The sequence below is a fragment of the Fukomys damarensis genome, unplaced genomic scaffold (genome assembly GCF_012274545.1).
Source record: "Fukomys damarensis isolate Sample0158 unplaced genomic scaffold, DMR_v1.0_HiC HiC_scaffold_31, whole genome shotgun sequence".
Taxonomy (NCBI): Eukaryota; Metazoa; Chordata; class Mammalia; order Rodentia; family Bathyergidae; genus Fukomys; species Fukomys damarensis.
The window spans coordinates 3,747,240-3,772,528 of NW_022900943.1; the positions used below are offsets into that span (position 1 = coordinate 3,747,240).

Below are 25,289 nucleotides of genomic sequence, written 5' to 3' on the forward strand. Positions count from 1 at the left end.
GAACCCCATTTCTGATCTGCTTTCCGGCCTCATACACATCTAATCAGATAGTGTCTGTGCTCGTTTCTGTCACCATGTAGTCCTGACTTAGCCCTCTTTTTTTGGCCAGTTTTGCCATCTCCATTTGCATGGTTTGATATCCTAATGTCCTGTTGTCTTAAATAAGAACACAGAAAATCTCTTAATAAAGTTTCAGCTGGGAACAAGTGCGTGGTCGTGTGTAGTTTGACAGTGATTTGAATTGTTGAGTAATTTTCCAGCTTTATCGTATCTGCCTCTTATAGGAAGTCATCATGTTAGAGCAGAGCATCTATCCCATTAGTGATTTTATCACCTATTGTCTGTTGTTGAGAAATTTAAGGACCATGTTTCTGAAAATAATTTTATGAGTTACATTGGCAGCTGCCTGTAATCCCTTGCGCATTGGACCAGCCTTAGACACTGGTGTCTGCCTTGTAGTGTCTAGTTTTGTCATGTAATTTTTTTCCCATAGGTGGGCATGGATTCCTGATAATAATGTATAAACTCTTTCATAGATGAGGGAATGATCCAAAGGAGTCTGGAATATGCTCCTTGTAGTGGAATAGACCAGCTTATCTGCAAATAGGTTTGACTAGCATGTTGGTATACGTGTCTCAAGTCTATGTAACCCTGCCTGAGAAGATCAGATTTATTTGCTTTCCAGTGAATAGGTCACTCACTAGAATGCACGTATTGTTGATTATTTTATATTCTTTTTGAAAGTGTTTGTGGAAGGCTCTCCTATCTGTTAACCTCGTAGCCTCTTTTTCTCTCATCAAAATCTCATCATAGTTAGCATTCGGATCTTCATTATGTCCTTGTCATCATAGACTTTCCCCAGAAATGTAATCTCCGGGGAAGATTCTTGTGTAAAAGGAGGATAGACCAGTTTGCATCCTATGTGGATTCTTCATTGCCTCGAATTTGGTTACCCTGTGGCCTTCGTTCCTTTAGTTCTGACTGTCTGTACCCACTGCTGTGGTTTCCCCTTTCCTCCAGTGCCACACACGTTCCACCAACCCTGTGCAGACTTGGCAGCCGGTCTGACTCCAGTCCTGTTATGTAACCTACCACCTACTCCTCTTTGGCAAGGGACACCCAACTTAGCAAGTTGCAACAAAGACTGGAGTTAATTGGAACATGTGCTGTGCCCAAATCTGCAACAAAGAAGGACTGATAGACCTCAGGAAACAGGCATCTATAGATGTTTGCTTGTGTAATGTGAGCATGCATGGGAAGTGTCGTCTATAACCGCGTCGCATTTAAATAAAATCAACCGCCATTCTTCTCCTCTGCTTCTGACACCCTCTCCTCGTAGAAAGCTGCAGTTTGCCCTCATGCCTGCGCATGGGTGGGCTGAGACTGGCAGAGTGAGGCAGCCGCGCCTGCGCCACTCCGTGTAGGAACCTGGTGTCACTGTAGCACGCACAACTCAGCCGCGCGTGGCTTTCCAGTCGCACCGTCCTTCCCTAGTTGCTGGAATATGTTGCACACCATTTGTCGACTTCCACATTTATTTCTGTTTCTCTGTTGGAACTTGAGAATGTATTTTCCATTTACTCTCTAATTTTAAAATCAGATATAATTTACATAACAAAGCCATAGATTTTTTAAAAAAGAAAAATGTACAGTATGATGTCTACCTGTATTAGACTATCAAAGCCGTCAAAGTACCTATTTTTTCCCTTTACCCAGTAATTTTCCCATATCCCCTTTTCTTGGGAATCCTCTCTCTGGAAGCAACCCTAATTTTGAATTGTCACTGTAGATTAATTTTGTCCATTGTATAACTTCATAGAAGTCAAATCACATAATATGTATTATATTGCATATAGCTTTTAAAATTGCATTTTTCAACATTTTGTTTCTCTATTACTGAGTAATATTTCATTGTAAACAATAATTTTTTTTAACACAGGCTTATTTTCAAAGTTGTTTCTAAAGATTGGAAACACCCTAAAATTGCAGATCCTCTTGAGTTCAGGCAAATACCAGGCTGTCCTTATTCATCGGATGTAATCAGGAGGACTTTCCACTTCCCTGATTCTTGCCCAGGCACTCTGGATCCTGACTGTCCAGCCCCAAGTCTCGGCTGCTGGGTGTCCTTGGTCCGCACCCCAGACGGCAGAGGGAATTCCAACTCTCCGAACATTTAAAGCTGTAGTCACCCTCACTTCTCGCAGTGATGTTTCTGTGTTTACAGGAGGGCTGTTAACATGAGATCCTTTCTATAACTACAGGGCCTGAAGGGAACTTTGTCTTTGAGACTCTCCTGAAGTGCATTGTAGACAGGAGCCCAGCCCTTTTTTGTTAGCTGTCGAGGCCTCCGAAGTCGTTTCTGGAATGGCTGTGGACATCAGCTGAGGAGAAGTTCCTGCAGTCGCACTGCCAGGTTCTTTCCTGGAGGACGGGGCATCAGGCGATTAGGTTAACTCTTGCTTTCTGGTTGTCTCCTCATTGGCACCAGCGATGGGCTAAGCCTTTATGTACATTGTCCCATATATAATCTTTCTAACACTCAATTTATGCAAACAGTTGTTACTCTCAATTGGTAACTGACAAACTGAGCCTTAAATGTGTTCCCTGTGGCCATATAGCTAAGAAGTGGTGGGAGAATGATGTTTCCAAATTTGACATCTGGTCCCTCTAATACTTTATCTCAATGTCCCACAAATACTTTTTGACAATCTCTGAATGTAAAACAGGCGAAGTGGTAAGGTTGGTGTGTCCTTTAATATAATTGTTAAGCTACTGAATTTTGGGAAGAGTACTAGAATCCAGCCCAGACTGACTACACTGGGTTACCTTCTTTTAAGAGTCTCAGATTATGTGAAAAATATGCATATATTTGTGAAAAACAGAATTAGTAAAATCTGTTATGCTAACTTTTGAAGATGAAGTATTTGAGAAAGATTCTTTATCTTTCCCACAGCATTACAGCTCTAAAAGAAACCTGGACTGTCTCCCTACTCCCTACCCTGCACTTTCAAAGAGACTTTTCTTTTACCTAAGCCAAGGCTCACAGAAAATTAATTATTATTTTCTTTGTTGTTTGACCTGGAAATCACAGACAGGGATTAGAGAAATTTGAGTATATGTTTATAATTTACCTAACAGACTATCATGACTTTTTAAACTAGATAAATTCAGCCTTAGTCATTAGGTCTTTACTGTACAATGCTGAAGAATATTTGGCGTCAAGTGCCGCACTACAAAATCTCCTTGGAGAACAAATTTTAAGTTCTTTCAAATTTTATGTCAGAGAGAGAGAGAGAACAAAATACAGTCAGAAGAAAGGGAAAGATAAAAGCAAAGAAGCAACAGTCACCCTCCATTGAGAGAAACATTCTCCACATGACAGGTGCCAGATTTTGTGTAGGATATTGGGTGAGAATCATTCGGCTACTTTCTCTTTCTCTGTCTTTCCTTGAATTCTCTTAGGCTGATTCTGTAATATTAACTGTCTTAGGCCACTAATTACAACTTTCCTTTCATGTTTATTATTATTAAAAGATAAATGTGATTTTTCTCTAAATGCAATGCACAGGCTTAAGGAAAAAGAGGAACATTTTAGAGAATTTAGGATTATTCATAATTCCAGCAACTAACTGGTTTAGTGTGTATAGGCTACAAGTGGAATCTATTCATTTTTATTAACAGTCATAATAATTAAAGAGTATGAAGACTTTGCAGCTTTACGTTTTCTTGCCCCTGAAAGCTTATATTCATTTCTTAATATCATCAAAGAGAATCTTGCTTTAAAATGAATCAAAATGTATTTAAGTACATGCAGCCGAAGCAGTCACTTAATTTAACCTGTGATTTCTCTACTCATGTTGTTATAATTTGAGAGCCTACCTAAGGTTATGTAAGGTAGCTAGACTTTCTTCCGGTTTGCCCTTACTCCTTTGGTAAGTTGAGAATGGAAATACATCTCTGGAATATCTTTTGATTTGGAATGTGTCGAGGAGCTTTGATGTCCTTGTAGAAAGGCAGAATAGAAATAAAAGGTTTTTTATTTCAAAGACTGCTCCTGTAGGTCACCATTTGTAATCTTGGTTTTTTCCTGACTTCCCTAGAGGTTACGGAAAGCCCTCTGAGGCTCTCTCAGAGTGCTGAACTTTCAGAGGCTCCCAGGTGCTCCTCCACCTCACTCTGCTCCAGCCATGGCTGTGTGGCTGTCTCGGAACGGTACAGACAGGTGTATTCAAGGGTTTCAGAACTGCTGCTGGTTGCTATTGTTCTTGAGGAAAATGTACTAAAATAAGTGATTTAAAGATCACTTAAAATTCTGTCTTAACCTGATGCTTCCTGTAGAATGGTTAGAAGTAATATTTGAGTATTTACAACTCGTGCACACTAAGAAGTACAAGATGTTATTGCTGCTGTCCGCATCTTAGAACATTAGTTTTTCTCTCTGTTTTTTCATGCAAGAAAAGATTGATGAAGCTAAAAGTTCTACTGTTAAAACAGAAGGGACCTAAGGTCTTACCACATGTTGCAACCGGTGTAGTTACAATCGAGTTTTTGGCGGAAGGACATGCACAAGAACATTTATTTCCCTTTCCACGTGACTCAGATATAGAGCTAGAAATGAAAGCCACTGTCAGAGAATCTAGATTATTAGCCTTTCTTAGTTTCCTTTCAGGTCACTGAGACTTAGAGAAGGCAGAACTATAGGTAACGTGAGTTACTAGACAGCAGTTATTCTAGAACCAGAATTGAGGTTTTCTAGGAGTGGGCCTGAGCCTTCTTACCACCTTACATGTTTAACCCTAAATTAGTCCCAGTTCCGTCTAGAAGAGACAGATCTGTGGCCATCTTTATTCATTTGTTTAGTCCCCTTGTCCTGTGACAATAACGGGTCAAGTTAATGGTCACTTATTGTAAGTCAGGTACTGTGTCAAGAGTTCCTTGGGGTTGCTTCCTTAATTAGGGATCCTGATATTTCCATTTCACGTATGAGGAAACAGGGCCAAGGAAATCAAGTAACTGTCTGCATTTTTAGAACCAGAGAAAGTAGAGCTGCTGAGAGTAGATCTCGGTAGTTTGATTTTAGAATCTTGTTACTTGAACTATTTAGCTGTACCTTGTCCTGGAAGGGTTTCATTACTAGTTTTCATTCCAAAGTTTAAAAATAATTGGTGTAGAGCATTTAAACCCTGAGAGCTGCAGACCACATTTTGAAATCCGAAATTAAGAAAACAAAACATGTGGCCCAAAGGCCCTCACTGTTTTCCTTCCCTGTTTCTTGAGTCTTGGGGAGTATGGATATTACTGATGACAATCTTTCTAATGCCAGGTGGACATCTGACAATGTGTAGATTTGCTTCAGAGATTTTGTGCCTTTAAAAGTACTGTAAAAGAAAAATTTTAGTGTGGTCTATTCTGTGGAAGGGTGGTTAAATGGGGTATTGATTTTGTAGTAAGGCTTGGGTTTTATTGGTGTGCAAAAAATAAGGAAAGCTATAGTGTAAGGAAGAATATGTTAAAATTCACATTCTGCCTTTTAAAGGAGAGTTTGGGTGGCTCTACTAGTGCCACCTAGAAAAACCACAAAGGCGTTTCTTAGGTAACTATCAAAAGCCACTGCAGTACTGCCCAAAACAGCACTTGCAAAACAGAACCCTGTCCACGCTTGAAATATATTATATATTGGTTACTTTTTCCTGTGCATTTAAAAAATTCCTTGGGTGCTTGTTGTAAAGTACTAAACCAAACAACCAGCTCATATTACATGAAAGTTTTATTTTTGCTTATGAATGTCATGATGTCTTAATTACAAGTAACTCGAAATCAGAAAATGAATGTTATTTAGTAACTTGTTGCGATGGATATTTATTTATTTTATTTCTTTATTTTATTTTTTGGTACTAGGGATTGAACTCAGGACCTTGTGATTGTGAGGCAGATGGAGGCACTACTGAGCTAAATCCCTGGCCCGTTATTTATTGTAGAGAATAAATATTTATCTAGTAAGTTGGTAGAGATTAGTGACTTTTAACAGCAAATAGGAAAATAACTTAAATTACACTACTTGACATAGTGTACCCAGTTACTTCTTAGTTTCTTTCTGAAAAGATTTATAGTGACTATACTTTTGTATATGCATTATTTAATTTAATCTTGACATCCTTATAGAGTTTTAACATTTATTGGGATTAGTATATGACACAAGTTTTAGAAATCTTACCTAGAAGCACACTGATTTGAGACGCAGTAAATAGGTGTCATTAGCCAAAAAGTTATTTTAATTTGCTTCTTAATATTAATGTAGAAGTTTTTGGAGGAAAAATTAAGGTATAACTTTTTGAAATCACATAGTTGACTTTAAAAATCCAGAAGTAGAGCAACAAATTGGGGTAGCAAACCTTTTCATATGAGTAATAAAGACTTGCTCTGGACTACCCAGAAATATGCCTTAGCCCATTTGTCTTAGGGACTTAAGTGTCTCCCAGACACGTAAATGGGTGAGGCCTCACTACCTTTTTGATGCCGAGGATTGGATCCAGGGCTCATGTTGAACATATCCTGTACCACTGAGCAGCATCCCCAGCCTGAGGACAACTTCTTTTTTTTTAAACTTATTTTTATTATGAATGCATGTTTTTAATACAGAACTGTAAGGTTCATTTTGGGACAGAGCCAGACTTGCTGGGCTCCAGCTCTTCTGGTGCCTGCTTTAGGCTCCTGCCCAGCTCCCTTGTTACTCTTGATTTGGAGCCTCTGGTTGGGAATCTTTGTGGCACATATGTGGGGTGTTAAACCTTAAACTACATACATAATGTTCAAGATTAATTCACAACAAGCTGCCTTGGAGTTTCCACACATTTGCTCAGCTTGTCGGAATGAGTCCTGGATGGGGCTGTGTATTGTGAAGATACACAGTAAGGCTCTGCTGCTGAGAAAACTATTAACCAGGACATGAAAATTTGCAAACTCTTAGTTAATCTTTGCTGTTTTCCAACACGAAAGGTTTCTGTTCCTCATATGTTTGGTTAAACATTGTGTGAAGGTGTTAAAATCAGATGAATCCGAACACATTTGCATTTACCGATGCTCATTTTGATGGTCTGTAAGTGTGTTGGGGATGATGGCTGTAACGTGGAGCCTGTATCTGACTTCGGGTGTTGGGTTACTGACTGAAACATAATCAGCACAGTTATTTTACATGCAGTCTTTACTTTTGGTTTTTGTAGTTTGATGGCTTGGTTTTCTTTGTTACTGATTTTCTTAAACTGAGTCTTCACTGGTTCCTGTTTGTTATGAAGATGTCTGCAATGCAGCTTTTTATTTATAATCATTAGAAGCAGTGTATTAGAAATGTATATTTTTGAAAATTTGTCTTAAAAATGACTTGTCACTAATGGAGGATTTAACGTGCCATTGTAAATTTATTTTGTTGTTTGTTTTTATTTTTTATTTTATTTGTTTATTTTTGGTACTGGGCATGGAACTCAGGACCTTGTGCTTAGTAGGCAGGCTGCGGCACCACTGAGCTAAATTCCCGGCCCTGTTGTTTTTAGATTTTAGTGGTTTTTTGTTTTTCATGTTGGTACTGGTGATTGAACCCAGGGCCTTTGCAGTGAACCTTTGCTAAATCCCTAGCCCTTTTTATATTTATTATCTTTATTTTGAGACAAGGTCTTGTTGAGCTCAACTGCTCAGGCTGGGCTTGAACTTGTGATCCTCCTGCTTCAGCCGCCCAGAGTGCTAAGATTGAGTGTGGGCCACCGTGCTGGCCAGGTTCATTTGTTTTTTGTTGTTAATACGAAAATAACAGTTGTTTTATTTTTGGTATGGGAATTAAAGAAAGAACATTAACCCATAAAGATAATAAGAGTCCAGTTCACATAGCATTCAGTAGTATTTCATAGAGCTTATAATTATTTCTTATAATTTGAAAACATTATTGAAATATATAGAGACTAATATTTACAAAAATAAAAATCAGAACATAAGCTTTTTAGTTCTTTTTAGATGTTGATAATTAGTGAGAATGGTAAAAGTGAGTGTTAGAATAAAATTTCAAGATTTGCTTCAATATTTCACAGAGGTCATTGCTAGTAATATGAATTATCATTATTTCTCTTAATTGAGCTATAATCTGTTTTTTATAACGTTTTCAAGAATATTTTATTAGCCTGTTTCATAAAAATAAAACTTAAAGACTTTTAGTATTGAGGAAATGTTTAAGGGAAAATAGGCTTTTATATAATCTTTTTCTGCTTATGAGAGTTTCTTAAACTGTAGAATTTCAAAATATTTTTTATTTTCAAATCAGTAATGACTGAACCATTACCCTGAAGTTACATTACCATTCTTGATGTTATTACTTCTGATTATCTGTAACTTTTAAAGTTTGCATCATTGAGCCGGGAGTGGTGGTGCACACCTGTAATCCCAGCACTCAGGAGGCTGAGGCAGGAGGATTGCTGTGAGTTTGAGACCAGCCTGGGCTATATAGTGTGTTCAGGTCAGTCTCAACTACTTAGTGAGACCCTGCCTCAAAACAAACAAGCAAAACAAAACAAAATAAAAGTTTGTATTATCATTGTATTTAGATATTAAATTCCCTACTGAGAATCATATATTCTATCCATGGTTTTAAGTGAGACAATTTATATTCATATAGAAAGAGAAAAGAGACTCTTAAAATACACGAAGGAAAGGAAACATTAAAAAATGTATTGTCCCAGCCCCTTTGAAGTTTACCATTGTCTATTTAATATTTTAATAGATGAAAAGTTTGATTCTTTTTCTCATTGAGCTTATTGGTGCATTTTAGGTATACAGTAGTCACATTCATTACTGGGATCCTGTGCCTTCACATGGCAGGTCTTGGTTCTCATTCCCCCCCCCCGCCCTCCCTTCAGTCCTTCCTCCCTTCCCTATTTACAAATATTTTATTTCCATTTTTTTCATTTTCTCATATTTTTTTCTTTTCCCTTATTTCCTTTCCCCTACAATTTCCACTTCCCCTACACCTTTAGCCCTTTTCTTCCTATTTCACATTGTCTCTTAGACCATTAGGATCTTATGTACAACTATAGTTTTTCACACCAGAGAAACTATTCACCACCTTTTCCCCACCCTCCCTCCTCCTCCTCCTCCTCCTCTTTCTCTCTCTGTCTCTCTCTCTCTACCTGCATGATTGTGGGTGATCCTCTCCCAACAGCAAGAGGTTCTGGAGATCTTGACTGCAGAGGAGGAGGAGAAAGAGGCAGAGGAATCCCTCGCTCCAAATGAGATTTGGCAAATGTGTAGAATATTCAAATGAGATAAGGGAAATAGTGCAAAATTATTTGAAAAGCACCATCCAAATAAAGATGTAGCAGTAGGAGCAATGAATGTGTTTAAAAACAATGCAATGTCACATTTCCATGAAATCCTCAAAAGAAGGCAAAACCAAGTGTCATTCGATAGGTTCCTTGTTAAAGTCACACAAAAAGAAAAAGATTCCGCTGAGTCAATAGTGATTCCCTTAGTGATAGTGAAAGCTACCTACACCCTAACCCTCCTCCATCTTGTCCCCCTCACACCAGCCACAAAGATTTTCAAAGGTAAGTGCAGGTTAATTTATCTTTTATATATTTTGTATTTTATTTATTATCTGCTATCCTATTTACAGTATTGTAATAATTTTCATATGAATATTTTTAGGTTGTGGAATGAATTGAGTTTTCATTATTTCTCATAGGGAAATTCACTTTTACATACAAGTTCTTTTGATTACAAGCATGTTTCTAGGATGAATTATGCTTACAAATCAAGGTTTTACTGTATGTATATCTCACATTCTGGAGGCTGGGAAGAAGTCCAAGATCAAGAAGATAGCAGATCCAGAAAAAGGATGAGAGTTTATACTATGGTATACTATGATATGTGTTCTTCACATTTGCATGTTCAAAATTTAAATTTTCAATGCAACACTGATGGGATGTGCAGCCTTTTAGAAGGTGAGAAAACTTATGAGGATTTAACTTATGAGGATTCAGCCTTTATCAATGCATTAATGTATCTATTCAAAGGACTTGCACAAATGAGTTTTCTCTCTCTACTGCTCTTCTCCTATGTGAGGACAAATGATTTTTCCACTATTGACCCTTCTTGCCTCCCACTAGGTGAGAATACAAAAAGAAAGCCACCATAAGACATCAACACCTTAAACTTGGGAATCACCAGCCCCAGAGCTGTAGAAGAATATTATTCTGGGTTTTGATAAATCATCCAGGCCATACAATTCTGTTATAGTAGCATAAAAAAGACAAAGACCACATGCTTCCTAATTTACAAATGTCTGTTTTCTTACTGTGTCCTCACATGGGGGGTGGTATTGAGATGCAAGCTCTAGAATCTCTTCTTACAAAATCAATAATCTCATTTATGAGAACTCCACTCTCCATTAAATTCTCTGACACAAAAAGTTGAAAAAGTACATACGGATTGATCAAACTATATGAGACAGCTAAAATGGCTGTATTTGTAGTAGACAAAACAGATTTTCATAAAAGCATGGTTTCCTAATGATGAAAGAGTCAATGTATCAGAAAGAGCTAAGGATTACAGATGTATGTTTATATAGCAAGACAGCCTCAAAATACCTGAACAAAAAATGACAGTAAAGAAAATTAAAATTATATTAAAATATTTCAACCCATATTGTCAATAATTAGAAAATATACATTACATGATAAAGGTTCTAGGAGATTCAAATAGAACAATCAACAGATTTTACTTTAATGACATATAGAACACTTCAACTAAGGACCACACTCATATACACATTGTTTCAAGTACACATGGCAGTTTCTCCAAGGTAAGTCATGTTTTGGGCTATAAATAATCCTGAAACAAATTTTTGAAGTTAAAATAATTTTTAAAAACTAGTTCTCTCACAACAAAATTTTAAAAATCAGCAATAACAATAAAATGAAATCTGAAAATGCCAAAACATTTATAAATTAAACATACCTTAAAATAATTAATACATCAAATAAAAGTCACAAAGCAAAGTATGTTGAAGTTAAAGTGAAAAAAATATGGTGATACATATACCTGTAAGTGCCCAAACCAGAAAAGAATGAAGGTTTCAAATCCATCTAAATCTCTACTTTAATAAGTCAGCTAGAGGAATTGAAAAAAAATGCTGAAAAAAAAAACAATAAAGATTGGAGCAGAAATAAATGAAAGAACAGAAGAAAATCATAGATAAAGTAAATGAAATCAAACTTTGGTTATTAAAAAAAGGTGAAATTAACAAACCAGTAGATCAGAAATAAGTAAATTATAGGAGTATGGGCTGAATCTGGACCACCACCTACCCATACCCTTCACACTCCCTTGTTATGCTACAAAAGCAGAACTGGGAAGTTGTGAGCGAGCACTTGGCCAAGTAAGCCAAAAATATTTTTCCCATTACACTCTATAAGGACTGTTTGAAAGAGAAAAAAATTGCTGTCCTAAGCCACGGGCTAGACTGAATAATAAAAAAGAAAAAAATTGTCAAATTCAGAAATGAAAGATGAGATGTAACTACTGATCTCACAGAAATGAAAACATTAAATAGAAATACAATTAATAACTGTTTATCAACAATTAAGCAAATTTGATAAAATGTACATATTATAATAGATACAAACATTTAAAATTTTCCAGGTCATCTAATTAAAACTATGAAAAGAAATTTAAATAGTACCAAAATATTTCCTTTCAATGAATATTGTCAAATTATTAAAGAAAATACAATACCAGGCCTGGATTTAGCTTACTGGGGCCACCACCTGCCTTGTAAGCACAAGGTCCTGAGTTTGATCCCTTGTACCAAAAAAAGAAAGAAAGAAAGAAAGAAAGAAAAGAAAATATAATACCAATATTTCAGTGGTAGTGATAAATTGTAAGGCCAGTATTTCTCTACAACCAATAACACAAGCAATGATTCCACAAGAAAACTACTGATTAACATACTTCATGATCAATTACTTTAAAAATAATTTTGAAAAACTGGCAAACCAAATCTAGGAAAATAATGAAAGTATAATAAAATATTTAAAAACTTAGATTCACCCCAGGAATGCAAGGCTGGTTTCATAGCCAAAATTCATTTAATGCAATACATCATACAAGTACAAAATGGCATTAAAATTTTGAGAATGTTAAAATGGAAACAAAATCTTTGTAAATAAGGGGAGCTTGAGGGGGTGAAGGGAGAGCAGGGGTATGGGAAAAAATGAGAACCAAGACCTGTCATGTAAGGGTACAAGATCCCATTGATGAATGTAACTGTACTGTGTACTTAAAAGATACCAATTAACAAAAAAAAAAAAAAAACCAAGACCTTGGACAGGCTAGTCAAGTGCTATACCACTGAGCTACAACCCCATCCCAAGAATGTTTTTGTTTTGGGCTATACATTCTGAGTGGACTAGGGATAGTGTGTAACAGTGTACCTTGTATTGAAGTGTTTTACGTATGGAGACATACAGGCCATTGAGGGGACAGCTTGAGTCTGAGCCTAAAGAATCACATACTGGAAAGGTTTTGGAAGTCTTAAGACCTTTGAGTGTTTATTAAATATTTTAGTCATTAACATTTTTAATGCTGGCATGTTTATTAGAATAACATTCCTTTCAAAAATACAGTTTTGGAGGTTTTTTCTTTTCCAAGTTTTCTGTCTCATCCAATGATCAGTAGAGTATAATCTGTCTTATTTATTCATAGTACTATTGCAGAATTTCATTTGACTTGATATAGCAGCAACCTTGATGAACAATTTGCATGTGTGCATTTTTAAATTTTTATACCCATGTACTTGGTTTCAGCTGAGATAGGAAATGGAAATAACAAGACACTGTTAGAAAAATCTTGTTTTTGTAGACGGTTCAGCCTTGCCAGAAACCACGAGGCAGTGGAAATATCATGAGAAAGCTTGTTCGTACAAGACTCCCAGACTGATTACCAGACCAAAGACGTTCCCAGAAATTTAGCTTGAAGCAGTAGTTTAAACTCCAGGAGGCAGATCCGATCCTGCTCAGAGTCCTCTATTGCTAATTATAGATGCCTCTGATGTCCAGGTGATTTTGTTATCAGCCACACCCACGTTCATTTCTAATTTTTGCGTGCTGTTCCCTCTGAAGTGTATTTTTTTAGGAACTTACGTATTTCACCATATGTAAGTCGGACCACAGTATCTGTAGCATTTTGGATCTATACTATCCATAACACTTTGACTCTAGGTACTTTTTCTTTTTCGCTTAAAAGAGCTTGTGCAACAGAAGGCTTTCTTTCAATCTGGTTCCATTTGTATCTGAAAATTTCTGGTCACTGCGAAGCTCTCTTCAAGTGGTGAGACCTATTTTTCTTTGCAGATATGATAAATGTTTCATTGTGTGTACATGTCTTTGAAATCCATGGGGCTGCCGCCGCCTTTTTTTAAAGTTACTGTTTTTATTTATTTTTTAAAATTATCTTGGGAAGCCACAGAAGTTCAGTTATGGCTTTGAACTTTGGGAATCGGCGTGATAAAGCCTGAGTTCCTCGCGTGCTGTCGCGGTTTTGTTCCCACGCTGCGCTGTTCCGGGAGTCAGGGGATCCGCTTGGCAGGCAGGGCTCCCTCCTCCGGGCTCCTCCTGGAGAGGCGGCTCTGGGGTCGCAGCGTCACAGCCCAGAGTGTGCTGGCTCTCCTGCGTCTGGCGGCTGAGGCCTCACTGTGTGCCCGGGGACAGGGCATGAACGGAGAAGAGTGTTCTACACGGGGCTTGGAATTCGGTTATTTTGAAGACAAAATTCTGTCATTTTTCACGTGACCGTTAAACCATAATTGTACAGTAAGAAAGCAAGATGGAGAAAACAATGATTCCTTCCTAGATAGCACTGAGCAGAGGAGAGAAATAAGAGCAGTTGTCTGAACTACAGCGGGGTTTACTGCGAAGGTCCTCTAATCTGTTTTCCATTAGCTGGGAAAGCGGTGCTTGAGTTGTTTTTATTATTGAAAAATTATGGAACACATGATTTAAGATTATATTTAGATCTTTGCCTCAGTATTCTTCTACTTTGTTAATTAAGTGAAACCTATCCTACCTGTTAATGAGTTAAAATGCCAGCAGCATGGCTACAAAAGGAAAGAAAAGGCAGAAGAATCCAGGAATATACTGCTTTCCTTCAGAGAGTCTCCTCACAGTTTCGGGTATGAAGTCGGTTACTGCATTCCTGTTTGGGCCATGCTTCATGGCATAGATGTATAGACATTAACAAAAAGGCTTCATTGCAAAAACTTAACGGTTATCATTCTTTTTGTGTGTGTCTTAGATTTATTTTTCCTGTGGCTATTTCTGCAGCATTATAAGTTTTTGACCAATGCTCTACAATGATTTCAAATTTATATTAGGCTTTGCATGTGCTGTTTCATTCACCTTAACAGTCTTCATAGTCTAAAATTCTAGAGGGATCCATACAACACTCCTAAGGGCACTTTGCCATTTGTTTTGTGCAGATTTCGAGTTTTCCTTCAATCTTAACTTTTAATTGTTGCCAGTCTCTAAATGTTGGTAAAATGAAAAGCAGACCCTAATAATGTATCCTCTCTTCTACTCTTTCTTGTTAGGAGTCTTTTTAATCCTTTTAACTTTTATTTACTCTCCACCACATCATGTATGGTGCAAGAAGCTGTTATCTTTCAAATAATAAAATTTGTTTTACTTGTATTGAAGAAACTCATTTTCGGAAAATGTTTATGGCAATTAGGACTCCAGTTTAAAAAATTTTTATTTAATCTATTGAGTTTATTACAAGATTGCATTCAGAAATATATTTATCTTGTTCAGGTCTCTAAGAGTTGGCCAAGAAATCCATGTCATAAAATTGTCCTCTTTCAAAAATGCATGGATTAAAATTGTATGATAGGCACATACACAGTTAAATAATTTGCATTACTAATTCAGACTTTGTTCTTCTCTCTATTGGGTCTTTGTTTTGTTTTGCTTTGCTTTCCAGTAAAACTATATATCTTAGTAAAAGTTTGACAGATTGTGCATATGAAAATAGAAAAATTTATAATCAGAGTACTCAAAGGCATTGAAAAATATGTAAAGACACTTGTTAGGGTTTGTGACACATTGACTAATAAATTTATGTGATAGAGACCAAGGAAAAATAAAGTTATAAAAGAATTAATTAGTGACTTCTACAAATAAGTATGCTCATGTAAGAACATTGTTTCCTACCAGTTTTCAGAATAATTTCTGGATCAAGATAATTTATGGTACTGCCTTTCAAAGAGCCCAATTATCTTGTAACTGATACAACATGGGATAAAATTAATCCCTTTTTAACTGCAGTGAGAAAATTTTAAACCTTGGCTTCATAGACTAAATATCCGAACAGACAAACTGCCAAAATAGTGCAGCAAAATAAGAGCATAGAGAAACTGCTCCAGATACTCCAAGCTAATGTTTGTTATTAAATATTGGTTACTGTGAAAATATGGTTTCCATATGGAATATGCTATATGTAATTTATATAGACCACATTAGTAAGGATTCTATCAAGTGGCACAAAAGCTCAGACTACCACTTCCATAGTGGGAGATGCAAGGAAATTGCTGTTGTTACTGGGCTGAGTTAGAAGAAAAAGACCTTTCTTAGTGTGTGACCTTCTCTTGGTGTGGTGTATGCCATGTCTTGGGCCCACATTCTGGTGGTTAAGAATGAGACATTTAAAGGTCTAACTTTAGGATAATTTTGGTGACTAGGTAGCACTGACTACTCCTCTTTTTCCTTCTTGAGTGGAAAGGAGGGGTTTTAGGTAATACAGGACTGGCCTTCAGAGTAGCCATAGCGAACTTTAGCTTGTGCAAGAATAACAGAATGTTAACCTGTTGTCTTCTAGTTCAGGGTTAATAGTTCTTGTGTATGCATGTCTCGTTGGTCTTGTGCACTCTTACTCACTGAGACAGAACCAAGACCCAAGGCCCTCAGTTTTGTTCTCTGGTACGCAGCCATCCTACCTCAGTAAATAGAATTTTGCTTTTCTTCTTAGATGTCTAAACAATGGCAATAATCTATAACTGACTGCTATTCGTTATGTTGCAGAGGCAAATTGCTCAGAAAATTATGGATAATTTTAAAAAGATGAAATACAGGTGGCTCATCTGAAACAGACTCCAATTAAAACCACATTGTATTAAATAGAGTCTGCTGTAGACAGGCTCCTCTTCATGCTAAATATGAATGAAGCAACCATTTTAGGTATAATGGCTGGTATCTGGATTTTAATACGATCAGTTCTTGTGCTTCAGGGTCTGACTATTACCAGCTGGTCTTAAGAAACCTACCTTCTTACGAAACTAGATTACATTGTTTTTTTCTAAGAGTATTACATTAGGAATTACTGAGAAAATGTCTTTTATAAGGTATACACTTTTGCATAAAAGTTGGTGTTAAAATTTTACTGTTGTCAAAATTTGCATGACACTGTTGTATCTGGAAGCTTATTGAATACATTAAATTAGGTCTTGGGGTGATGCCTCGGTCAGAGGGGTGGCTCTGTGTCCCCATATAATGTGTGCTCTAGACCCAGGGAATGCTGTCTGTGTTGTGGTTTAGAGGAGTGGCTGTACCTCTTACCTATGAAGAAAATAACTCACCTCATGTAGGTTGGTCTGATATGCTTTACAAATAGTGCCCCTGCAAATCCGTTTCTTTACATGTGATTTTATCCGTTTGGCACAATTTGACCTGATAATTGATTTGAGAATATTGCACGTTTACATATACAGATTCTTTTTCATCTAGTCTTGTTTTTGCTTTCAGGCTCCAAAAAACATAAAGGGCTTATAAAAAATATAGTGTATTTAAACAAAAAATTAGCATAAAAACAAATGAATCCTCCTCAGAGTGTCCCCCTCAGTTCTGGGAGTCCTCTTTCTTGTGTCTTTGGAAGATGTGATAAAAAGTACAGTGAAACCTGCTGAGCCAAGCGCCGTCTGAAGGACCTTGTAGAACCGCTGCAATGTGTCCTCACCTGCCGCACTCACTGGATCTGGACCGCAGCCCTCTGGCTGTTCCCCAGAGTCTAAAGGAAGAGTAAGTGTTTTGAATGGACTTCCGCCTGGAGGCAGCCACAGCAGTGCGACTAAAGACCCTTGAGAAAGAGCATCCAGAGCTGCCTCAGACGTGGCAAGGACGCTGGGAAAAGTGTGGTTGAAGCGAGGAGGAGGATTTTGAGGGGGAATAATAAATCGTAATGTTTTTTACTGTAAGAAATTGTTTAAAACAATGAAATATGCACTGTACTTTTGGACAGCACTTCTTACAGGTCAGTTTTTGGTTTGTGCTTTCAAAGAAGTTATTTCTTAATTTAAGGGAGCAGTGGTGAGTTTGGGAAAGGTGAAAGGGAGTAGGACTGTTTCTGCATGACTTCTGGATGTCCAGAACAGTCCTGAGCACCCAAAACATTCTGTAAATGCTTGCTTGAAGTGAAGAAGAAAGCAGCTCCTGAGATGCGGAGGTGGGCAGTCCTGAGACTGGCGGAGAGAGGAGCTGGAGTAGGTTTCAGCAGATGAAGGAAACAGGCTTGTAAATATCCGTAAAGGGCTGGGCGGGGCTGTGTGACGGGGCTTTGTCCTCCTCCTCTGTCTCTGCCCTCTCTTTCCTGTCCAGCAGCACACATAGAGCTTGTAGTTCCCCGCTGGTGCCGCACTGTTGCTGCTCACGGCTCACTTCTCATGTCGGCCCCCTCATCCCTAGGATGAGTTTAACCCGGTTGGTACTAGACATGTCTTTAGGCTTCATCAGGCTCCCGTTTCCTCAGTCGTCCCACGGCCGCAGTGAGTCGACGGCCTTGTTACCTTGGAGTGGACGCTGTAGTAGCGTCTGCTCGCTTGCACAGTGTGCTAACACATTTTCTGTTTTCTCTTGCAAGTCAGTGTCTTTTATGTGAAGAAGTCCTAGCAGCCTGCCTTTATGTTGTCAAACCCTTGGTAATCACGAGTGAATATTTGCCAGTGCAGCGTTTATATCAGCTCTCTTAGGAGTCATCCATTGAAAAACTTTGCTTCTTTCAGAAGAAATCCTCTCAGTGCCTGGATATGATTCTCAGTCCCTCATTGTAAGGGTGTGGTTATTAATCTCGTTATTTGTACCGTGTTTCAACCTGAGTATGCATATTTTGCAGATTGGCTCTGTTCTATTACTCTATCTCAGAATGTACCCAAGGTCCTGGGTGGTGTTCTACAGGGGGACTTTTTAAAAGAAAAAGCTGCACATTTTCAGTAGTATATTGTGGTTTAAAATGTAACTATTAATGAAGACCAGAAATCCAATAGCTGTAGATTTGTTGCATTGTAAAAAAACAAACAAAAAAATTATACTTACTTTGTACTTTTTGTAATTTATGCACGATAAAGTTTCAGAAAATGAAGTTTAACAACACTAAAACTATTGCCAATAGTTTTTTTCCAGAAGGTGTTAATCATTTTATGGTATTTAAACTTTTTTCCCTTTTATCTGTCTTAAAAATAAAAAGCTGTTCATAGTGTGTGTGCTGTGTGGAGGCCACTTTGTTCTTGTGTGTGCTTTATCTTTCCCTACCATTCAGTGAAGTCCTGAGTTACACTGAGTCCTAGTAACTTCATCATCTGTATGCTTTTATAATATTTTATGTAATCTCATGCAATTTTCCGTTAGACTTACCATGCGGAGTGGCATAACTCGTCAATATGCATTCTTTTAAAATCTTAAGCCCGTGTACTGTTGTTTAAACCTCCAGGAGCAAGATTTTCTCTAATTAGTGTAGTGAATCTTCTGACCACCCTTTGAGTGTTATACTGATGATCGCTTCATTCAAAACAAAAATTATTCATAGAACTGTGGTATAAACAAAGGGAAAAATGTGGTGCTGTTATGGCTTTTGGATAGGATTATTGCTGAATGAAGCATCTTTATAAGTTTAGAATAATGTGTTTGGCTAAATTAGGGAATAAAGGTAAACATCAAAGGCACTTAGGAACTTTCTCATTCTTATGTTTGACTTCAGTGTGTTTAAGACACTTGCAACCAACTAAATTAATTTCACCTCATGATTGAGGCTTTGGAAAAGTGAAGAATGGCAACTCCAGGTATTTGTTTTTCTCAGACCAAGCCTGAGATGGTGCTGAGGGTATATAAAAGCCACTGACCACTCAGTGATGTTGGCAAAGGTACTAGTTATGCCTTCACAAAGTACAAATTAAGACATTCTCCCATTTCCACTTGCATGTGTAGATTAATGCTGTTGGAGTCCCCCCACCCACCACCCCTTGACAGGAATATTCATTAGAATGTTGCCCAGAAAGGAAAAGTGCATTTGTGTAGAAATATCTGAGGCTTGCCAGGGAATTTTTTCAGAATGCTCTGTGGTTACCAGTGAAGCTTGGTGTTGTATAAAAGGCAAGTTTAAGTCATAGAGACTTTTGCAGCAGCTCTGGCCGGAGCTGATGGTCTGTGTTGCTCTGTGTGCTGCCGTCTGGTAGCTGGTTCTAGCGCTGTGTCCTCCTCCCCACCCTGCCTCACTGTTTAGAATCCCAGTTGTGCAGCATCTTCAGTCTAAGGCAAGTGCCAGAGGATGGTCGTGGGGGAGAGAGGTGTATTTGTTTTATTTTCCTTTTGCGGCATTCCATTTGACAGAGAGACAGTTCCCAAAGTCTTAAGTTTTAAAAATGTGTGTTTTCTTCTCTCTACTGCTGTAATTTTGAAACTTTCTCTAAACAAGATGGCTGGCACATTCTGGGGACAGAGCAGAGACACAGAACAGAGACAAAGCCGCCCTGAGAAGGCAGACACACTTATATTGCTTGTGGTTTTTCAATACAGCTGCTTTCAGATGGGCCGGCTTGTTCAATGCTGGTTCCACTGCCAAAGTGAGACTGTCACACAGCTGGTAGTACTTACTGTACTTGCGGGAAAGTATGTGATTCATTAGTTGGGACCGTATGTTTTTCACCAGTTCTGGTCATGTTTTTGTTAGGATGTGGTAAAAACATAAGCAGGGGGTGAAGGGACAACGGGAGCATGTGACTTGTTAAGGGTCGGCCCCAGCCCATAATTAGCTAAATTGTACATCATAAAATGTCCTCTGTACCTCGTAAGACAAATGACTTAATTTTTTATTCTTCAGTTGAGGTCATTTAGTCATAAGTAGTAAAAATTATCAACACTGGGCTCTTTTTGTCTTTTCTCTTTCTGTAAAGTATTATGATCCTTTTAAACTCCAAATTATAATATGAAGAGAAGTCATGCAAGTAAAAGACATTAATTTGCTGAAAAATGCCCATGACGGGCAAAGAACTTTAACTGGCACGAACTCTTGCTACTGATAAAATATGAATATGGTATTCAGCTAATAGGAAACACTTCCCCTACTACAGGGTGTGAAGAGACCAACAAATGGGAGCTCTTTGTCTGCACACGATCAGGCACACTAGACTTACAGGACTGCCCAAATGAGACAGTATTCTTCCTGTCTGGTACTTCTGGCGTCACTGGTGAGCCTGCCTCGGGGTGACTGAGATGTTCAGTCCTGGAACTGCCGAGCGCTGCCAGTGGAGCCGCACTGAAGACTGGCCTGCGAGTGTTTAACACCTGCCCGGGCCGGTGTTCTCAGGAGGAGGCGCGCTTTGGAGAACCGTTGCTCTGCTATGTTCTCTTTACATAGGTATTTGCTTTAACATTTACTTTCCTCCGCCTCATTCAGACCCTGCAATACTTTACCTTTTGTCCCCACTCTCATGACCTACTGCTGAGATAGGTGACATTTTCAGCCTTGCTAGGTAAAATATTGGGAGATTATGCCTGTACCCTCTGACTCTTTTTCAACTGTTTCCTTTTGGAGTTCTGCGCTGTTCATGCCTAGCCACATATGCTCCTGCAGTTGCTGCACTCTGTAGAATTAGAACCAGGTCTGTCTCTGACAATTAGCTCAACTGGCTGCAGCATAAATAAAGGAATTCGCTCAGGGGCTGTAGTCTGTGACACGGTTTAACAGAGCGTAAAAAGGTGCATCTGTTCCATGCCCAGAGTCAGTCGCTGCACTGTCACTGAGAAGTTACCGACACCAAGACATGCCTGTGCTGTTTGGTAAACAAGCAGCAGGTATTAAACGAGCGGGGCTAAGTGTGCCAGGTGCGGCTTTGTTGAGAGCCCTGCCGTCCCCTAGGGCTGGCCACAGGCAGGCCCCAGAGGGTCTGTCAGGATGATCCGCGGCACGGAGAAGGGCTGCAGCTCTCTGTCCTCGCTTCTGGAGGGGACCCCTGACCTTTGAGAGCCAGAGTGGGGGAGGTCAAAAGCAAGGAGAAAGGAAACAGAAGGAAGGGTGGCGGGGCCTGGAGAGTTGGCAGGCTGAGCGAGAAGGCAGGGGCACGTAGCCGAGGGGCCAGGCTTGTGTAAATGGGCTTCGGAATCCAGCGCCAGACTGTAGCCGGTGTCTGTCTGTGTGTGTTTGTCTTTGCTGCCCTTCTGCCTCACTCTTCTCAGGGCTGCTGCCTGACTTGAGGTCAGAACTAATGAGGGGGTAACTGTGTGGTCAGAGTTTCTCTCTGATAAGGGCACCTGCAGGCAGCAAACACCCAGTCATACGCCTGCAGGTAATACAGTTTATACTTCTGTCGTGTTCTTTAAACATATATTTGTTTTTCCATTCGGCATTAATGGGGACAAAGCGCATTTTCAAGACCTGTTGCTTTTGTTTAGCAATGCCATGGTTTTTAAAGTTTGTTTTTCTTCCAGTTTCAGAAATGCTTCAGCAGGGGTCGTGTGTAGTGGCCTGTGTAGTCACGGTGAGTGTCCTTCCTTTTCACAGTCCCACTGCCTCTGAGCTCTCTGCGTAAGATAAACCAAGGTCTGCAGGCAACCATGACAAAATTACTTTCAGTGCATGCATCTGGGCCGAGGAGGCAGTTATTTCAGAAGGGTTCTTGCTCCCCTTCTGGTTGTGTTTCTTTGTAGGGCCCCAACCAGCCCCTCATCCATTAGAAGATGATGGAATGCGAATGGCATCTCCTCCCCCACCCCAGTTTGAAGCCAAAGTGATTCCAGTTGGCCGGACTGGAATGTGAGTGACCAGAGGTGCTGTGTCTTCTCCTGTATCTGCAGTGTCACCTTGGAATCTCCCGTGCAGCCAGTGCAGAAGCCCCTGGCCCTCCTCCGGGAGATCTTCCAGCCCCACCTGCGTTCCTGCCGTCCAGACCCATCTCTCACTGCTGGCGAGCTCTGTGCAGCTGCCTGGGTGGAGGAGTGGGGTGCAGGGGCGGGGATGAGGGCGGGAGGATGAGGCTGAGCTCCTCTCTCTCCTGCTTTGTCCAAATGAGAGGCTTAAGCAGGAAAGTATCTCGTCCAGAGAGTTGGTGATGCCTGAGACTCTCTTTATCTTTGTAACATCTTTTCTGTATGAAGTTTAATAAGCCAGCTGTGCCATTTTTAAAAAGCCAGTGGGTTCCATTTTTCATTTGTGCGCCCCTCCTTTGGCTCTGAACTTTCACTCCCTGTTTCCTTACCTTCCCCCTTCGTTTTTCCTTTATCCCAGAGGAGTTCCCTGAGTAGCAAGACTGGAAAAGAGCTGAGGTTTATGTTAGAAGAAATTAAGGTTAATGATCATTGGCTCATTTTCATATTCTGTGGGTGTGGATGGAGGAGTAATCAGTGCAGGTGGCCCTGCCAGTTGGGAGTTTCCTTTGTCATCAAGAAAATAAGGAGAGTGCAGGGATTGAATTACCACAACTATTTCAGGACTAAACATATTTCATTTCCCGATCGGGTCTGGTTTAAGGACACAAAGCTGACATTAATTTTATCCAAAGAAAGCACAGCAATTTTTTTTTGTTTTATAATTTGACTGAATGCATAGGGTAGATGCATGTTCAAATTTAATTCTAGTATAATCTTACAAATAATTCTCCAAAAAGCGAAAGGTTTTTGATTCAGTTTGACAGTTTATGTTTCTGTGCCCAATTACCACTTAGTTATTGAATGTTAAAGAGCTGCTTTTTAAAATGTGCTCTCTTGACTGTGCCAATTGGCTTCCAGCTGCCTGCTATTACGTGTGCGGCGCTCCCTTCTGTCTTTGCAAAGGATGTACACATTTGAAGGAGTTATGTTTAGCCAGCAAAGGAAGTGGGGGATTTGGTTAGGAAGTGCGAGATGGCCTTGAAAAACTGTCTGTGTGCCTTCTAATTTCAGCCATATAAAGACCATTCTTTAAAGAATATTGAAATGCCCAGATAAACTGGGAAAATAACCTTGACTTTTTAAAAAATGACTTCTATTTGGAACTGTTCCATAAAGTTTTTGGTGTTTTTAATACCACTGATGTAATTTCTCCAAGTGAGATACTCTGATTCCATACATGGACAGGAGGATGTGAAAAGCTGACTAGAGACAATAAAAATCATTGAGGAAGAATATCGACACTTGCCATGCATGGCAGGTTTTGCTTTTTTAGCAGAACGCAGCAGGTTGCTCAAGTGACCTGATTTGTTTTTGAGGCACAAGGTTTATTTGGCTGTTGCAGCATGAGTGTAATATTAATGATGCTCGTGTAAAATTAACTTTAATGTTGTGTGAGCATTTTTCTTGCCTCTTCTATAAAATTGCAGGGATTTCTTTGTGTATTTATGTACTTAGTTTCTGTTGTGAATACATAACTTCCTGTAGGCCATAAAAACTTGGTATAAGTAGGTAGTTGGGCCGGTACAAGTAAAGGTGGGCTAAGCTTTTCATGGACCCATGGTATGAATCCGCATGCAGCTGAATATTCATTGCATGGCTAGTAATATAAATTCTCTGTCTAGCTTATTAATAACACTTGAAGAGACCTTTCTCAAATATTCAGAGGGCAAGAATGTTTTAGTGGTTTCTGGAAGCTCCCTGCTGTGAAGAAATAAAGTTTTAAAAAGTGATTAAAAATGAATTTTGAAGTAGCACTTTAAAATATTTTTAAAAGAAATACGGTATTTTTAAGAAGATTCTTGACAAGGTAAGACTTACTGAGTGAAAGCTATATGATTTCCAAATTTATCATTAAGTAAACCATGTTCGTGGAAGAAACATTAAATAAAAATACCCAATAATTTTTTTCCTTGGGCAGCATTTCTTCTTACTTGCTGCTTTGCTTTTGTACTGAATCCCACTCATTTTGTCTCTATATTGATAAATCTTAAACTTGCCTCACTGCATTTTCTGAAAGCTTTTCACAAAAGCCACTTACATTATGACCGCTTACATCTGGCATTAGCCAAGAAAAGAACAATTATGAATTAATGCAGTCCGTGTTTTAGTATTTATCAGTTATACATTAGGAATATTCATAAAAACAGGTAATTTAATATTTTACTTGTGTGTAAGTTTGATTCTTCACATCAGTCATAGCTTCAGACTGTGGAGCTGATGTTTGAAAGTAGTCTGGTAAAATATTCTGCAAAGTGGGATTATCTAAGCCGTTCTCATGGTTTTCTCTGCAGACTCCTTAGCTTTGACTGTACTGCTCTACCTCTCACTTGGTCATGTTAGTAATCTTTATGTTGGTATTTACTTCTTTCAGAAATCTGTCTTTGGATACGTAGAGTATCGCAGAATCCATTGATAGCTTTTAAAAGAAACTGTCAATTAGAATTTTAAATTATGCCTAGCTAGTAGTGTACTTCATACACCCCTTTCTCCTGGTGTCTAATTCTTGAGTCTGCTGTACTCTGCTCTCAGCCTTTGTGACTGACCTAACTTCCGGATCTCCTTGGCTGTAATACTGTCATCCTCAGTGGGGGTGAGGTGTGTTTTATGGATATGGTGACATATTCCAATAAGACCTTCACTGAGCCAGGATGTTTGGGTTAGTTTTGCCATCATTTTAGTAAAAAGTACGTACACTAAAAAGATGACTGAATTTCCATCCTGCATGGAATCTTCTCCTGCTTTTCAGTTTCTTCTCTGATTCAGGCAGTAAAATGACTCACATTCTTAATAGAACTTATAAAATGTTCATTCATTCTCATGAGGGCCTAGAGAACAAAGTTTTACATGGTTCCTTAACAGCAAAGATGTAATAATGCAAAAAATGTTCTATATCCCTTTTATAATAATATGGCACTACTAGTTCAAATGGGTGCTAGAGTCTCCAAAAGAGACGTCTTGTGCATTACACAAAGTTAGGCATAAGTAGTCCAAGCTGTGCAACTTTTGATGTCCAATATGTATCCCCAAGAGGGTACAACTGCACTGTATCTTATAATGTAAGATACACTTACA

At 38.8% G+C, this 25,289-nt stretch overlaps 1 protein-coding gene across 14 annotated transcripts in view; it reads left to right on the forward strand.

The window, feature by feature from the left end:
- Bnc2 (basonuclin 2) overlaps positions 1–25,289 on the forward strand; it is a 340,522-nt gene that overhangs the window by 133,826 nt on the left and 181,407 nt on the right. Inside the window, exons 1-2 of one of the 14 annotated variants that reach the window (XM_010630937.3) lie at positions 20,605–20,709; positions 21,780–21,829. The exons of 9 other annotated variants lie outside the window; for them this stretch is intronic. In XM_010630937.3, coding sequence (XP_010629239.1) covers positions 21,788–21,829 — 42 coding nt within the window. In that variant the 5' untranslated portion in view covers positions 20,605–20,709; positions 21,780–21,787. Of the gene's footprint in view, positions 1–3,210; positions 3,409–7,038; positions 7,093–20,604; positions 20,710–21,062; positions 21,177–21,779; positions 21,830–25,289 lie in introns of those variants that run through there. 4 more of the 14 variants (XM_010630936.1, XM_010630935.3, XM_010630934.3 and 1 more) reach the window with 4 other exon arrangements.